We start from the raw sequence: 16,162 nt of genomic DNA on the forward strand, positions 1-16,162 counted from the left end.
AAAAGTGAAAGGATTAAGTCTTATGGCTCCAAACAACACCATGGTTATTTTTACAGTTGTGCTTCCGGCCACACTCTCAAATATTACATTTTCCTTTATGTAGCTCGTGAACGGCTATTTCATACATATTTATATTATGTGAGAATGCATGTTAGGTACCTAGATGTTACATACCATATGCAACTTTGGTAAGGAAATTTAAACCTCAAGAATACTTTAAAATGTTTGAAGAAATACACAGCATGTATGCAAGGCTTTTTTCCTGCTTCAAATGTAAGTTAATTAATCAAAAAACCGTGAAACTAAATCATTTAATAAACTTGGCGGATAAGGAGTGCTTCCTCAACTCTACCTCTTCCAAGCAGATATAAGTTTGTCTTCACGAATTACTTTGGATTATGAGTGTGGCATATACCAAATAGAATTTCAAGTCGAAGCCTGACTTTTTCCCCCCAACACTTGAATTATGGGCTGAGGAGATAATTTGAATTTGGGGGTCCTCTCTGTCATTTTTTTGGTACCAAAGTCTGAAAGCAAGGATGGCCACATTTACTAATTGAAAAGCAAAAATAAATGAATAAACTCTGCCAAATGAAGTAGACTTACTCCAATATGTGCTTTTAAAAAAGTTTAATAAAGGGCTTTGAACTGGGATGGGTTTATTAACACATAAAGAATCATTTTTATACTCTCAGATAATTCAGTTATTTAGATAGTGTAGATTAAAAAAAACAAAACACTTTGCTACGAATTATCACACAATTATGGCAAACCTAGGAGTTTATATTTCCTAGGAGCTGCTAACATAGATTTTAACCCCCAAATTAAGGTGAAAGAGTCATTACTTAAAGAAAAATTATTATTGAGAGTAACTGAAACTTCTGGGAACACAGAGGGCATAGTGTAAATATAAGCTATTATCACCCTTATTCATCAGAAAACCTTTTTAAAAGGTTACTCTTGACTAGTGGGTAAAATTTTATCAACACTTTTATCTCTGGTGATTTAAAAAATCTTGAGGCCTATTTTAAGTTTTCACGTTTGATATATTTGTCTGAGTTGTTACCACTAATAAAAATAATCCAAAAGGTGCAAACATTTTTTTAAAGAGAAGTTGGGTGTTTGACATTATTTTCAATACCTTATTTTACTATTTAAGAAGACATAAAAAAATACACTTTGTGATTCGGCCTAGGTTTCCTTCTGCAGAGTTAATCGTGAACAGGAGGTAGATTTGAGGGGAAAGTTTGTTGTTGCTTATTTAAACAGTTCACCATGAAACACTCCCCAGACGTCGCCGGGAAAGTGTTTTTGTAGCTGGAGGCTGACACTGGGATAGTCCCGCCAGGAGATCAGAAAAAAATCAGCCAGGCTCAGAGACGGTCAGTTTGACTTACTTGAAATGGACACTTCTCTGGGCAACATACAGACAAAAGGCATCTCTACAGCTTTCTTGGAAAATGGTAGCGTGTAACTCCCTCCCCTTTCAAAATTATGATATACAAACTTTTATGTCTGCGTTATGACTGAGAGGAAATATAGTTTAAATTGTGATTCTGATTAGATTTCCATTTGTGGCGTTTATCATGAACACGAGCTGTATATGTTACCTAGCCAGTATTTTGGTCATTTTTAATTATCGTGTTCAAAAACAATCATTTTTATTTCCCATATGAAAAGAGAAAAATGACAGAAGGATATAGGATGCCAGACAGAACAGCCTGATGGGATGAACTGGAATGCCCTGGTATGTACACTGGTAGAGCCTTTTGATGTGTCAGGACATTTCCCATGACTAAGTATCCCTAATATGTGCCCACCAAAGGATGCTAATTGAAGTGCAGTTCTAGCTGTGATACTGCTTGGCTTTGTGTAGCTCCCTATAGTTTATAAATCACACAAGATGGGCCTTTGGTATGATTTTCACCGTGATTCTAAAGAAGCGGTACAGTAGGCGTTGCTTTCTTATTTAAATTATGGTTCAGAGAGATTAACTGCCAACCCTTATCAGACAATGAAAACCATACAACTAAATGCATTTCCTTTTTTGCTTTGGCTGCTAGGGAGCTCAGATCTGAATTTAATGTTCAGTTAAAGTGATTCTAACCAGTTTAAAGTATATTTGGCCAATCATTTTAAAAGTATGTGAAATGGGTGGGGGTGGGAAGGAGGTTCAAGGGGGAGGTGACGTGTACACTTATGGCTGATTCACGTTATATGGCAAAAATCAGCACAACACTGTAAAGCAATTATTCTCCAATTAAAAATAAATTTTTAAAAAGTATGCGAAACGTTTTGTCTTGTTTGTGACATTATTATAAGGCTAATCAAAAGTTATTGTAAGTTACATTTAAAAAGTTAAGAAATCTGAAAAAAAAAAAAAGAAATCTGATCAAGGGCACTCAGCCACAGATCAAGTCAGGAGTAGAAACCAGGCTGGGTCCAACTAAAGGGTCTTAAATAATTCTAACCATTCAGAGATTAATAAGGTGAAAATTCAGAGAATAACAACCCTAGAAAAGATAAAAAGAGAAAACTTCATATTTCCGATAGTGTTTCCCATTCTACCAGTACACTAATCCCATGAGTCACATAGGTCAAAGAGTCAAAAACCTTATTAAATCTTATCTGGGAGGCCTGGTATCATAAAAGAAGAGAAGAGGAAGAGAACAGAAAATACTGGACAATTTTAATATGTGATTCATTTTAGAAGACTCTGCAGAAGAAATATACAGGCACAGAAACCCCCTTGGACCTGGCTAAGGATGTACATCCACTGGGAAAGAAGGCTGTAAACAAATGGAAAGTTTAAGAAACATCTTGGCAGAAGAAAAAAAAAGAATATACCAGATGCAGGTTTCCAAATTGGTAATTCTGTTTTTCAATGAGAAAACTCAAGCCACTTTAATTGGCATGTTTTACTTTGGCTTAACTACAGGAGGAGAGTGGTGCAACACAGATTATTCATCTGCCTCCTGGGAGCCTATTTCCTGTATCTAATTAATTCTGGTGTGTCTTCAGTTGTAATGAAAAAAAGCACTCCGATCACTCACAATGTAAAGAAATATTTAGCCCCTACATGTATTAAACAGTGTGACTCTTAGAACCATGATCCAGGCTTGTTAAATCAGAAATGTGAATGGGCAACCATCAGTAGACTCCCCCGCAATCCAGACTGGCCACAGCCCAGAAAGCAGCCAAATCCTCCACCAAACCCTTGGCTTGACAGGGATAGATAAAACCGAGTGCCCCTCTCTCCTCTAGGGAATGACCTCCTTTTTAGAAGATGGCTCCAGGAAAATCGGTAATATTCAAATGTTCTAAAGAAACCAGGACCTTGCTGTGCAAAAAAACAGTAGTAAACTGAGTTTTATGAGTTTCTATCACAAGCATATAAAATGCTTTACTGAAACGACCACTGAACTGGAAAAACTCAGGAAAAATTACCCTGAATTCCATGTGAACACTCATAAATCTACCCCCCTTTTCTCTCTCCCCAAAGCACATTCTGCATAAAATCCACGTTCTACATCAGCTTGCCTCTTTCTTTCATAGCAACTCACAATACCACATGTAGACCATCAAGCATGCCCTGAAAAATCTCCCTTTGTGAAGTTCTTGTTAGTGGCAGGGAGCTTTACAGTATAAGCAGAGTCCAGGCGAACAGACAAAGCTGACTGTTGCAAAGATATTACTAGGCATTAGCCCCAAAGGAAAAAGAAAGTGGAAAAGTGAAATGTAACACGGAGAAGAAAAACCTAGCCTGTCGGCGGGAAAAAAAAGAACAATTTTGCAATTTTGGATTAGGTTCATACACAAAAGCAGAATCTTGGACAGACTCATTTTCAAGGCTGTCAAGATCCGCCAACGCTTAATTTATTATTTTAATTGTACATAAAATTAGATGATACCCACCTGGGACAAGCCTAAATGTACAGAAGCTGTTTCCGAAATATACATGATTTTGCCATCAGATGCTACCACAAAAACAAATCCATCCAAAGTCTGTAAAAGAAAAAGCATCAGGGTAAGAGACGATAGGTTAGAGTTAAAGCTGGTCATCATACGGTCACTGGGATGGAGCAATGTATAAAATATTATAATCAACGTATATATAAAAGAGGAGCCCTGGAGCCGTGAGACAGACGTTAGGTTTCGTTCCCCAGCCAGGCTCTCAAATACTTTTAAAGGACTTTAAAAACAGTCTTACATCTACATCACAAAAATCATGCAAAACATTTGAGAATTCCTATCAAGCTCAGTTTAAACGTAGTAGCTTTATTGTTGGGGTTATTTTAGCACTTAGCACAAATCCGGAGTTCTATGGTACTTAGGGGAAAATCTACCACTGTATAGACCATTTTATGTCATAATTGGCAGCCGTTTAAACCACTAGAACATATGCTTTATTTGCCACAATTTTCTAGTTATCCCTAAGTACCATTTGAATAATAAATTCTGAACCCTCCCACTCCCCAGAAAATAAAAGAAAATACCCAGTTATTTTTAACAGACTATGTCTACAGAATTAATTATTTAGAATTTGCAAGAGATCAAACGACCTTTGCAAAATTCAGGGAGAAGAAGGATCAATTTCTGAACAATTAAAACCACCCAAAGGATATTCTGATTTTTGCCAAAGCTGGCTAGCCCTCAAAAAAATAAAGTAAAATTATAAGACGTAATTAAGTCAAATGAAAGGTAATGATTGCATTTATGTGTGGCTAGGATAAAGGGACTAAATTATTTTTGAAAAAGGAAACTGCATTTTATTTACCCATTCATATTTTAGATCCAGAACCAAAGAAAAGCAATAAAGTTGGTGAAAGACCCATACAACCCACAACGTCGCCCCCATAAAAAATATTCCAAATTAATTTCTGGCCACAAATTCTATTTTTACAGCATGTAATTGAAACCAGATTACCTTTGGTTTTTCTAAATCCGCCCCCTCTTTGGAGGGGGGGTTGCCTAAAAAAGAATATAGAAGTGAAACTTGAAAGATATCCTTACATTCGGCTGTCTCAAATACAGTTTTGCTGCAAAAACTTCTTTGCCAACTGAACTATCATTAACTTTCCTTGTGCTGAGGTTGAAATCAACACCTTGATCAGGAGCCCGACTTCCATGTTTCTAAATCAGCTACGAAATATTTCACCAACTAAACTCTTTTTCAAAGATATGAACTAGCAATTTCTAAAGTTATCACCATGTTCGCCCATTTTGCATGCTTAACTCCAAAATCACGAAATGAAATAATAGCGGCTGTATGAGGAAAAGAAAAAAAGTTGTATCATAATTAAATTCTGAACGTTGCCAGTAGTAGCTTAAAAAATAATACTCTTAATGGAAAATGTTGGTTCTGCCTTCAGAGCTGCAAATGACCTAATGCGTTTGCATGTATATTAACTGCAAAGCCGCCCATCCACAGACACACTCCGGAATTAAATAAATGTACAGTGGAGAAACTTGGCTTTGACTTTGCCGCCAGGTTTTCAGTGGCGCTCCTTGGCACTTAGTTGTCCCTGATATTAGTGTCCCTTGTAATATGAAGGAGCATCAAGCACGCAAAATATCGCGCGCGGCGCTGGACGTGAGCGTGGAGGCAGCGCGCAGGGGAAAGGGCTCCAACAGCGCCATTCCCGGGCGGGCTCGCGCACCGCTGGCTCTATGTTGGAAACGCCTCGGGTTTCAAACATATCCCGGGAGCTTCTCTTCCCCAGCGCGTGCGTTTAAAAAAAAAAAAAAAAAAATCACACTAGGGCATTTGGGGGCAAAAGAGTTTTGAACAGATCTGCTTTTTCGAAGCGCGGACCCAAGTCCCTGAGTTTCGAAGCCAACTTTTTTTTTTTAAGAAAACACAAAATAGAAGGAGGAAATGCAAAATAGCTCTCGGTAGGCATTTTTCGGTGGCAGAGACAAATGACGGGAGGGGGGAATGAATCGGGTCGTTGATGAGGCTCTGTAAAGGGCATTTGAAAGACTCTGGGACACCAGGACTTGCTGTCCCCACCTAGCGCCAGCCCCGGACTTGGAAGTGGCCGGTCGTGCGCCTGGTCACTCCGCCCCGGCCCCAGACACCGCGGGGGGGAAACCCGAGGTCAGGGCGGTTTAACAGCCCCTGGCTGAATGGCTGCGGGCTGGGGGCGCTAAGCGGCGGACCACAGACCAAGTCAGGGCTTCCTCGGTAAGCCAGGGGCGCCGCACCATGTCCTGAGCTGCCCCCACTTAAGAGCTGGACCACTCGGGTGGAACAAGGCTCCGCCCGGTGTGGTGTGACCTCAAGCCTGCGGCTTAACCTTTCTGTGCCTCGACTGCTTCCTCTGAAAAAAATGCAGTTAAAAATAGAACACACTTCTAAGCGAAGAGATGATATAGTAGATTTAGAATAGAATCTGGGCCCGGCAGTGAACCGGTCCTCTGCCGTCAACTGCTGAGATTCAGTTATGGATGCTGTCTCGACTGCAACTTCTCCAGACACACACCCAAGCATCAAGCACTTCATTGCTCCCTCTCTCTGGCTTGGAGTGTCCTTGCGCCTTCCTTCTCTGGCTCCAGAGCCTGGCACGGTGTCAGGCACAGAGCAAGCGCTCCAAAACAGTGTACTGAGGAAAATCAGGTTGTAGAGGACTTCACCCTTCCCCTAGGTCTCAAGGGCTAGAGAGTCCTGGGGGCAGGAATTGAAAGGAGGCTAGGTGTGGGGTTCATGGGGGGGCCAACCCGAGGTTGCACTGGCTGTGCAGAACCCACATGGGGCCCTGGAGTCCTCCTCCCCAGAAGAGGAGTTATGGGGAGTCTATTGGCCCGAAGTCTGATCATTGTTGTCCTCTTCAGCCTGGGGGTTGGTCAATGGACCCTCCAGAGGCTCCCTGAGAAGGGAGCCCCCTCCAAGACTGGCGTGGCAGGTCGGAAGGCAGGCCCCATGGGGCGCAGGGCCTTGGGGGGCACAGTGCTTCACCTCCCCCTCCCCTTGCGTGGCGACCCCACTACCTGCAGCAAGTGCGATCCCAGCTCCTTGGCGACACCGTCCAGGGGCCCCGCGCGGCTGGGCTGTCCCCACGCGTCTCCTAAACCTGGACGGGAACCAAAGCAAACCGGTAAACGGCAGCACCCAGCCAGCGACCTCCGCCCCCAGTCACCCCTTCCTTGGCCTTCGATCAAAAAGAAAAGAGGGCAGAGGAGAAATTCCCACAGAGGCCTCCAGGTTTTATTTGACATGCCACAAGGTAATCTAATCTCCTTTGAAATCGGCCATCCTCCTATCCAAATGGGGATATGGATTCAACCAGTAAATATTACCTCCAAAGGTACCTCCTTTCTCCCTCCCCTGCGAAGCTGGCAGCTATGTATTTTCCCAAAGACAGAGCAGCCCACACTTAGAGCCCTGGCCGTCTTAGAGGCGGCTTTTCTGGTTTTTTTAAAAAAATCTTTTTCAATCTCCCGGAATCCTCCCAACTCCCTGACTTTTCAGCAACCCCCTCACAGGCCCCAGAAGCACTGACCTTCTTCCAATCCAGGAGCCCCAACCTGGAAAGGGGTTCCCTGGGGGCTTCCCCAAGGTGAACTCCTAACTCCCCAGCAGCTGGGGGCGGGGCAGGGGATGGCCTGAGGGCCGGGAGGGCGGTGTATATACTAGACAGACCTGGGAAGTGTTTGTTGTCACACAATCGGGGTCTTGCAGCCCCTCCGCTTCTTAACTGTCCCCCAAAGCTTCCGGTGGCTCCCCACAACCTCTGGGAAGGCCACTGGAGTTGCAGAAAGTGCACCAGGGGAAAGACAGCCCTGCTCAGCAGAATACCCTTCTCGAGTGCCCTCGGCTCAGCTGCTGTGACCCCAGGGGCTCCCAGGCTTTCTCTGCAGGAAGCAGGAAAGCCCAGTGAGATTGCAGCGCTAAGTGCCAGCTCAGAGGGACCCCCAAGCCGCTCCCTGGAGTCCTTCCTGCCGGCGGCCTGGCCTGAAACCCTCCAGCGATCGCCGAGGCTGGTGCCGGTGTGACGTGGCGAAGGCCGGTCACCGCTGTCCTAGCACCCCACTCCCTCCCACCTAAGCTGCGACCTTACAAGGTGAGCTGGGGTCTTGTCTCTGGGTCAGAGGGCGTCCCCTTCCTCCAGGGCAGACTGGCCCCCTTGCTGCAGCTCCCGGGAGTGTGGGCCCGACCCCGGGCCAGAGCGAATCCGAGGACCACTCCCAGGACAGTCCCCCCGAGTGGTGCGCAGGCACTTGGGTCTCCCCGCTGTCCCTGCGGGGCACCAGGAGCACCGCAGCTTCTGGAACTTTCAATCCCAGCAGGCAGAAAACGCACCCCCCCCCCAGTGCCTGGGTGCTGCAGGGCCCAGAGCACCTCCAGGCCCAGGGCCCCCCAGAGACGCTGGAGACCCCTCTACTGGCCAATTCTACCAAGCAACTAAGAAAGGTGTGGCCTTTATGTCTCCTTGGAGGTTTATCCTGATCTCCCCATAAGGAATTGGTTCATTTCCACATAGCCCGATCTCCCAAATACCATCACCACTCCCACCCAACTCCCCAGACCCCACCTCAGAGTGGAACGGGGTGTCTCTTTAACCTCAGGAAACCCCCGTCCACCCCATCCCCAAGGATGACCACGGTGACCACAGTACAGGGCCATCGGTAGGGCCTTCCTCCCCAAGACCCGAGAGCCTGCTGGTGCTGGCATTTACTCCCTTTAACCAGAAATGGAAAGAACCAACATTTGAAGTCCTTGGGGGTTTAAATCAAAAAAAAAGTGTAATCAGGGTCCAGGAATTCTGATGTCCGCCAGTCGGCAAACGCAGCTGCTAAACTGTCCTTTAGCCCACTCCTGGTCCTGTTCCCCGGTCTGGGCCAGGCCACCTCTGCCTGGCTCTCTGTGGACAGTGGGCACAGTCCCTGGCCCTCACTCCTCAGAACGCCTGGGTCTGAGAGACATGGGGAAATCTGCACCTTTGGGAATGAGCCCCCCACACCAGACTCCCTGGGTCTCCCCAAAGCCTTCCAGCCTCACACACCAAAGTGCACTGGCTACACAGGCCAACTTTCTGTGTAATTCAAATAGCTGGATACATCAGCAGAGCCTGTCCTCTTATTATAACGTTTCCTACGATTTCTCGGTTTCTCCACGTCTCTGCTTTGCCAGGGGAGATTTGGACCTGGCACGAGGGGGGTGGGCGGTGGGAGGCTCTCCTCGAACTTCCCTGCCCCCAGGCCACCTCACAGGGTGATGGGGCTGCCAGGCCTTCCATTAGAAACCGCTGTGCGCGAGGCCTTTCCCGGGGCCCATAAAAATCTACTCTGGGCTGGATGCAGAGACTAAAGAAGGTAAGGTTTGTAACCAAAAAAAAAATCATCTCGTTACCATAAAGCCATATATACTCCTGAAAAAGTGAGGTGCTGGATATGTGGTCTTTATTTGGATCTGACAAAAAGCTTCGTTTGTTAGAAAAATGAAGGAAGAGTGTAAGAAAAAGCTGGGCTGAGCTCCTCCAGGTTTATGTCGTTGGCGGTCTGTCTTGCCTGATTCTGGGAAATCCCTGCAACCATACCAATGACTGGAGCAAATGGGGTTCCCAACCTGGCCTGTGGTTTCCAACCAGGGTTTGGGGTCCGAGTGCCCTACATGTGTCGGCAGCGGGGGGCACTGTCTGATGCTGGGAATCTAGATGGCTAGGCCATTTGGGGGGGCGGTCAGCCACAAGGTCACAGGGAAAGGGAGACAGGTATCCCCTTTCTCCCTCTGCCTCCAAAGGTCTGTGGGTGACCTTGTACCCGCACTCAGCGGGCTATTTGGTTTCAACCCTGCCAGGCCCAGCCTGCCAGTGTTAGTCATTAGTCGCTCAGTCTTGTGTGACTCTTTGTGACCCCATGGACTGCAGCCCGCCAAGCTCCTCTGTCCATGGGATTTCCCAGGCAAGAATACTAAAGTGGGTTGCTATTTCCTTCTCCAGGGGATCTTCCCAATCCAGGGACTGAACCCTGGTCTCCTGCATTGCAGGCAGATTTTTTTTTTTTTTTTTTTTTTTACCATCTGAGCCACTTGGCAAGCCCGCCACAGAAGCTACCTAAATATGGTCTCTCCTCTCTGGGTGCTCAGGTAGTCAGTCAACATACAACTTTTGAAAAGGCACCAGCTGTGCCTGGGTGCAGGTCATAGGCCATAAACATCAGATCACATAAGTAAGTGGATTCCTTGCTGAGGCGGGAGACTGGAGGGGTTCCCTCGCAGAGGGATCGGGTCTCACCCTCTCAGATGAAGGGACACACACGTGGAGACCCAAAGGAGGCAGTTGGATCTGCTCCTCTGGATCCAGGAGCAGAACCCACTGTATCCAGTGACAAATAAATGGGTCCAGACTTGGATAAGAACTTCCTGACCGACGGTGATTCTCACAGTTCCCCCAGCGCAACCTTGGGTACCGAAAATGGGGGTAATTCAGTTCTTTCCCAGCCTTGGAATGGTTCATTGTCACTGGGCTCCCTGAAAATCCAGGCCCTAGAACTCTCTTCCAAACCAACAGCTGCACAGCGGAGGAGAGTGGGTATTGAGGGGAGCGCTTGGTAGAGAGGTCCCAGAGCCTGGCTCTGGGTCGGGGTAGGGGAAGGGGGGCTTCCAGCCTGTCCTACTTGGCCAAGAGTCAGCGTTGTACCTCGTTCAGACCACAGACAACTGGAAGCGACCAGCGACCTTGAACCTTGTCTGATGTCTACCCTTGAAGGATGGGGGGGTGGTAAGGCCTCGTGGCCAGCGCATGCCCCGCCAGGCTTCTGAGTGCGCACCCCGGAGCCCCCCAGCCGTTCTAGAGCACTGGTCAACCCCTCAGAGGTGAATCTGAGCGCCCCCAACCACCTGGGCCCTGCATCTCTGGTGTTCCCATCACCCGCCGGAGTCTCCTGCTCTGTGAGCGTCCTCTCCCAGACCTCGCGCACATCCTGGCAAACTTCCAAGTAGAGATCGAGAGAGAGGGTTGTAAAAACCCACTTTCTTCTAAAAAAATATGTCTACTTAAAAAAAAAAAAAAAAAAAAAACCCTACACTATTTCGGGCTGCAGTAGAGAAAGGCCTTGGATCTGTGACCCCAGGTCAGTTTAGGGCGTGTTTCTCCTTACCAAAGCCTCTAAATCAAAGCGTTTCCATCCCCAGCAACTGTTTCTAGGACGTCCCCCACCCCAACCCTCCCCTTGGCACTCAGGTGTGGCGGGGCTGGGTGGGCGGGAAAGGTTCTGCCTGAACCCAAACCCAGACAAATCCGGCCACTGGAATAACGCAGGCCTCCAACCCCACTTAACTGTGCGTGTGACAAGCTCACTTCTCTGGAGTAAAAGGTTGTCACGTGTGCTGTGGTCCCTGCCTCTCTCATGCGCTCACACCTGTCTGGGGTCTTGGGGGGCGGGTGGTGGGAGGAGGGTCTCTGTTCTCTCCCCATAACCAGCCTGTTTCCAGCTCCGCTCCTCAACTGGGGACGTGAAGCCAGTCTCTTCTGCAAGAGTTTCTGGACAAGTGTCCAGAAGGAGGCCACTCCCTGGGAACCCCGGCTCCAGGGAAGGGGGCCTAACCCTGGTGACTGGCCACCCCAAGCTCTCCCAGCTCCGACCCCAGCCTCCCCAGGCCCAGCACGGATCACCAAACAGCGGAATACATCCTGCCTAGCGTGGTCACATGCAGTGATGGCCCACCCGAGGTACTTCTGTGTTTCCAAAGCCACCCCCCTTCCCCTGAAGGGAAGGGCACAGTGATAACAGGCCAGGTAGACCCTGCTCCCTGGGAGCACCTGGCCTTCCCACCCACTAAGCTTTTGATTCTGAGTCCCTGCCAAAGCCGGCCTGGCTCCCTTGCCCTCTTGCCTGCCCATCTACCTCACCACTTCTCAGCTTGCAGTTAAAGGGGAAGAACTGGTGGGGACCCCGAAAACCACTCCTCTTCCAACTCCAGGCGGTGGGTCCCAGAAGTCTGCCCAGTAGGGCCGACAGCATTCAAGCCACATCTGGCTGGGGCGGGGGAAGGCAGCAAGCTCACGGGAAGGATGCAGACTGGAGGAGGAACACCTCCACCTGCTTGGCCTGCCTCCTCACACCCCAGCATCCCAGGAACCTTGCGCAGCCATGGAGTTGCTGATGGGCCCATTTTACAGACAAGAAGACCAAGGCCCAGCAGGGCAGCCCGACAGCGTCGAGCCTTGGACCGGCTGTCTGGGCTGCCAGCACCGTCCAGCTTGCAGACTGGCCTCCCCTGGGAGTGTCTACCTGGTTCCAGTTGCCTCCCCCTGTCCCCATGCTGGGGTGTCTCCTCTTTCTCTCCTTCCACCCTGCGGTCTCAGGATGAACAGAACTGAGGCCCGGCGGCCTCTCCAGTACTGGCCTCCGTGCCCGCAGCGGGCACCGCCCGCCTGGTCCTCGCCAGGTCAAAGGGGATCTGGGGAAAGCCCGTCCCGCTCTGGCCTCAATTTCCTCAAATGCAAAGCGTTAGTCTGAGGATCCCCGTGGTTCCTTCAGCCTGTGCTATTCATGTGCTAACTCCCTTAGTCCTAATGTGGTCTCTAGATTTTTCTTCACCTGGGGATCCCGCCTGCTCCCAGGCCACCCAACAGTGAGGGTGTTTCCGTATCTTTCCATTTGCCCTGAGACCTGGAGCAGATCCTGGAGCTCCCACCACGTCGCAGGACTGGGGTGGTCCTGAAACCTCACTGAAGCCTGCCTCGAGACCCCTCGTGGTTCCACCAGCCCCCATCGCAACCCCTTACCACCTCCCAGCGGTCCCTCCGGAACACCTTAAATTGATTTCAGGTGCTACTTCCGAACTCCCCGCCCTTCTGAGCTACCGGAGAGGGGAACCAGTCATTTTGCACGGTTGAGGTCTTTCTAAACTCATCCTTTTCTCTGCCCTAGGCACCCCTCCAGTCCCAGACTCACTTGGGGTTGGGGTGGGGTGTAGTGTCGCCACCAGAGCAGCAGGGCCCAGTCTCTGAGCCCAGGGAGGAGTCCCCCAGGCTGCCGCCCACGAGGCAGGCCAGGACCCCAGCATCATCACTGCTGGACCGCTGGGGTAGACCTCCTCCTGCTCCCCATTTTGGATGAACTGGGACCCCCCATAGGTCCAGTACTATTTACCAAACTCTAGGACCAAACTGCAATCCCCGACCCCTCCTGGAGTTCCAATCTGGATGGTCCCCCCCCACCCCCGCCCCGACACCTCCAGGAGATGCACAGATCACTAGGAACAAAACACCAGGGCCTGTGCTCAGGGGCCAGACCGCAGCCCACCCATCCCTGCAGCCAGCTCTACGCTCCGTCGTCTCAGTCCTGTCCGACTCTTCTGTGACCCCACGGACTGCAGCCCGCCAGGCTCCTCTGTCCATAGGATTTTCCCTGGCAAGAATGCTGGAGTGGGTTGCCATGCCCTCCTCCAGGGGATCTTCCCAACCTGAGGGATCAAACTCCAGTCTCCTGCATTGGCAGGCGGGTTCTTTATCTCGTTCAGCCTCAGGGCCAAGACATTCTGGGCCCCAAGGCCTGGAGACTTGCTTGCCAGAGCTGAAACCTGCAGCCTTAGTTGAAGTACTTGCAGCAGCAGTCCACCCACCAGTTCCCAATTTGTAACCTGCTTTCCTGGAAATCGCCAAACAATGAATGGCCTGCAAGTTAGCCCCTTTCTCCGAACCTCTAACTCAGTTCTGACTTGCTTGAAAATCATTTAACCTTGGGACGGGAGAGGAGGCTTCCGTCCCGTCTGGACTCCGCACCTGCTTTGTAGCATGCGGATTACTGATCGGCTCACTATGGCAAACCAGTTGCCATCCCTCCTCCCTGGGTTGGAAGGAGACTCGGCTTTTACAAAACCTAATTCTCCTCTAACTTTCACTGAAACTTCAGCAGGCGAGGAATCATCTCTACTTCGGTGGAAGATGGACAAGATGAGTGATCACTACCCGCCGGCCACTGAAGCTCCCAAAGGGAGGAGCCGAGTCGAGTTGGGGGCCTCTGGGTGGGGGGGTTGGTGGGAAAGGAAAAGAACTTTCCCTTCTAAGAGCTTGGGGTTCTGGCGGTCAGGTCTCACGGGCTCCTGATCCTGGCAGAAACGCGCCAGTCGGCTGCACGGCGCAGCTGGAAGGCACAGGGCGCCCGCCGGCGGGGACAGGCCACCGCTTCCAGTCCTCTGGGCTCTGCGTCCTGCGTGGTGCTGGGCTCCAAGCCGCCTGCTGCGGAGCCGGAGGACAGGCCCTCCACACTCCACCCAGGAGGCGGTGTGAAAGGCAGCTTAAGACCCAGAGACGGTGCCAAACAGCAGGCTCAGGGGCACCCACCATACAAAGGTCGGGTTTACCGACTTCAGGTCGATCACCTGGCCTGGAACCGCCTTAACAGAGGTGCTCTTTGCTGGAGGGACACCTGTCGCGACGCTGCCTCGATCCTTTCCTGTGCCCTGTGGCCGAAGGCATCTCCCTAGTCCTGGCGGAGCTCTTGGGACACCGAGGCCTGCAGGTCTCTGTGGGGGTTGTGCCCCTCAGACTCCAGAGCAGAGTCTCAGACAAGGGTCCTAATCCCTTCTGCCAGGCCGCAGCCCCTGTGGCTGGGCACAGAGACGCCAGAAAGGCATCGGTTCAGATTTACAGGGACGCCAAAAGGGCCGCTGCGGTGATCAGGCCTCTTCCAGCCCAGAGGTGCCCGCGACGCACCCACAGGCCGGTTGGGGCAGGGAGTGTCCTGCCCAGTGGGCCACCATGTCTGATCACGGAGGGCCTGCCAGGACTGGAGGGTCCTGGTGACCCTTGACCACCAGGGCACCTGCCCCTCCTGGGCTTGTTAATTCCAATCTAGAAAAGAAGACTGCTCAGGCCCGCCTGCCACTTCCAAACGAACCACCTCCCTCTGTCTCTCCTGCCTCATCTGGGTTCACCTCCTTGAGCGGGGTTACTCCCACCCTGACCTCTGGAATCCCAGCACCGAGAAAGCTCAGCAGAGAACAGACAACCGGGGAGGCCCGAGTCTGAGCCCCAGGCTCCCCAGGTGCTCTGCTGGGAGCTCGGCCTGCAGGGCCTCCCGGTATGTACTCCAGTCTCTCCCAGCTGCGACCAGCAAACACCCTTCAGTTCCCGCCGGGGTACACTGCCCTTCCCCCTTCACGCAAAGAGAAGTAAAAAAGAAAAAAGAAAAGAGGAGTTAAAGAAACGAAGAAGGGAAAGAGGAAAGGAAAGAAGGCCAGGCTGGACTCGCACACTCATGCAGCGATTCCTGGTTCGTCCCTCTCCAGTCCTGGGCCAGAGGATGGTGTGGTAGTCTGCGCACCAGGCCCCTGGCCCCTCAACTCCAGGAGGAGCCGAAGTTCCCCTCGGCGACCTCCGCCAGATGTTCCGGCAGCGGCCCGGGAAACTAAAGCCGCCCCTCCGGGAGAGCTCCGGCTCCGGTTTGGGCCTCCTAGAGCTCCCGGCCGCCCACCTGCGGGCCTCTCACCTTCGGGAAAGACGGCGCGCATCTTCAGGTAGCTCGTGGTGAGTCGGATGATGGACGCCTTGTCCAACTGCGAGGTGATGGCCGATGGTAGCGGGAGCAGCTTGGCCAGCTCGTAAAACTCGCCATTTTCCTTCTCCCTCCTGGTCTTGGCCGCATTCTTGGACTTCTCCTTCATCGCGCCTCGGCTCCGGGCATATTAGACCCGGCGGTGCTCCAGGCCCGCGGAGCCGCGCTCCGGCTGCAGCGGCGGCGATGGGGAAGGGGGCGCGGGATACCTGGCAGTGGGGGTCGGGGGCGCCGGCCGCGCCAGCAGGTGCGTGGGGCCGACCCGGGGGACACCGGGGCGCCTCTCTGCAGCCGCGCGGGCCGGGAGGTCGGCGCAACCCGGCGGCGCCGCCCCGCGCTCCGCCCGCCGCCGCCGCCGCCCCGGGGCGCAGCCTCCTCCGGGCCGAACTGTCCCGCGGCGAACCGGAGCCCCGACTCCCGCTCGCTTCGGCCGCACTCTGCCTTCCTTCCCTCTCGTTTCCCTGGGCCGCGCGGGCTTTCCTTCCAGGGCTGGAGAGTGGCCGGCGAGGAAGCGGCGGTGCTGTGCTTTTAGTCCTTGACCGAGTGTTCGTACCCGCTGCCGCGAGGCCCCTCCGGACTGGAGGGCGGCACGGGCGGCGGCGGCCGAGGAGCCATGGGGCGGAGGGGGAGCGGAGGCGGCTGGGCCCGGCCCGGGAGC

The 16,162-nt window shown here is 51.4% G+C and overlaps 1 protein-coding gene across 4 annotated transcripts in view; it reads right to left on the reverse strand.

The window, feature by feature from the left end:
* SIM2 (SIM bHLH transcription factor 2) overlaps window positions 1–15,835 on the reverse strand; it is a 53,114-nt gene extending 37,279 nt beyond the window's left edge. For 2 of the 4 annotated variants that reach the window (XM_086411198.1, XM_086411032.1), the window contains exons 1-3: window positions 15,439–15,835; window positions 6,991–7,073; window positions 3,916–4,005 (exon numbers count right to left, since the gene is read on the reverse strand). In XM_086411198.1, the coding sequence (XP_086267324.1) occupies window positions 3,916–4,005; window positions 6,991–7,073; window positions 15,439–15,613 (348 nt within the window). In that variant the 5' untranslated portion in view covers window positions 15,614–15,835. The remainder of the gene's footprint in view (window positions 1–3,915; window positions 4,006–6,990; window positions 7,074–15,438) is intronic. The other 2 variants (XM_086411121.1, XM_086411280.1) reach the window with 1 other exon arrangement.
* Between the last annotated feature and the right edge of the window lie 327 nt (window positions 15,836–16,162).

The sequence above is a fragment of the Bos grunniens genome, chromosome 1 (assembly GCF_055505025.1).
Source record: "Bos grunniens cultivar Pamir isolate PY7600 chromosome 1, Bosgru_T2T1.0, whole genome shotgun sequence".
NCBI classification, from domain to species: domain Eukaryota; kingdom Metazoa; phylum Chordata; class Mammalia; order Artiodactyla; family Bovidae; genus Bos; species Bos grunniens.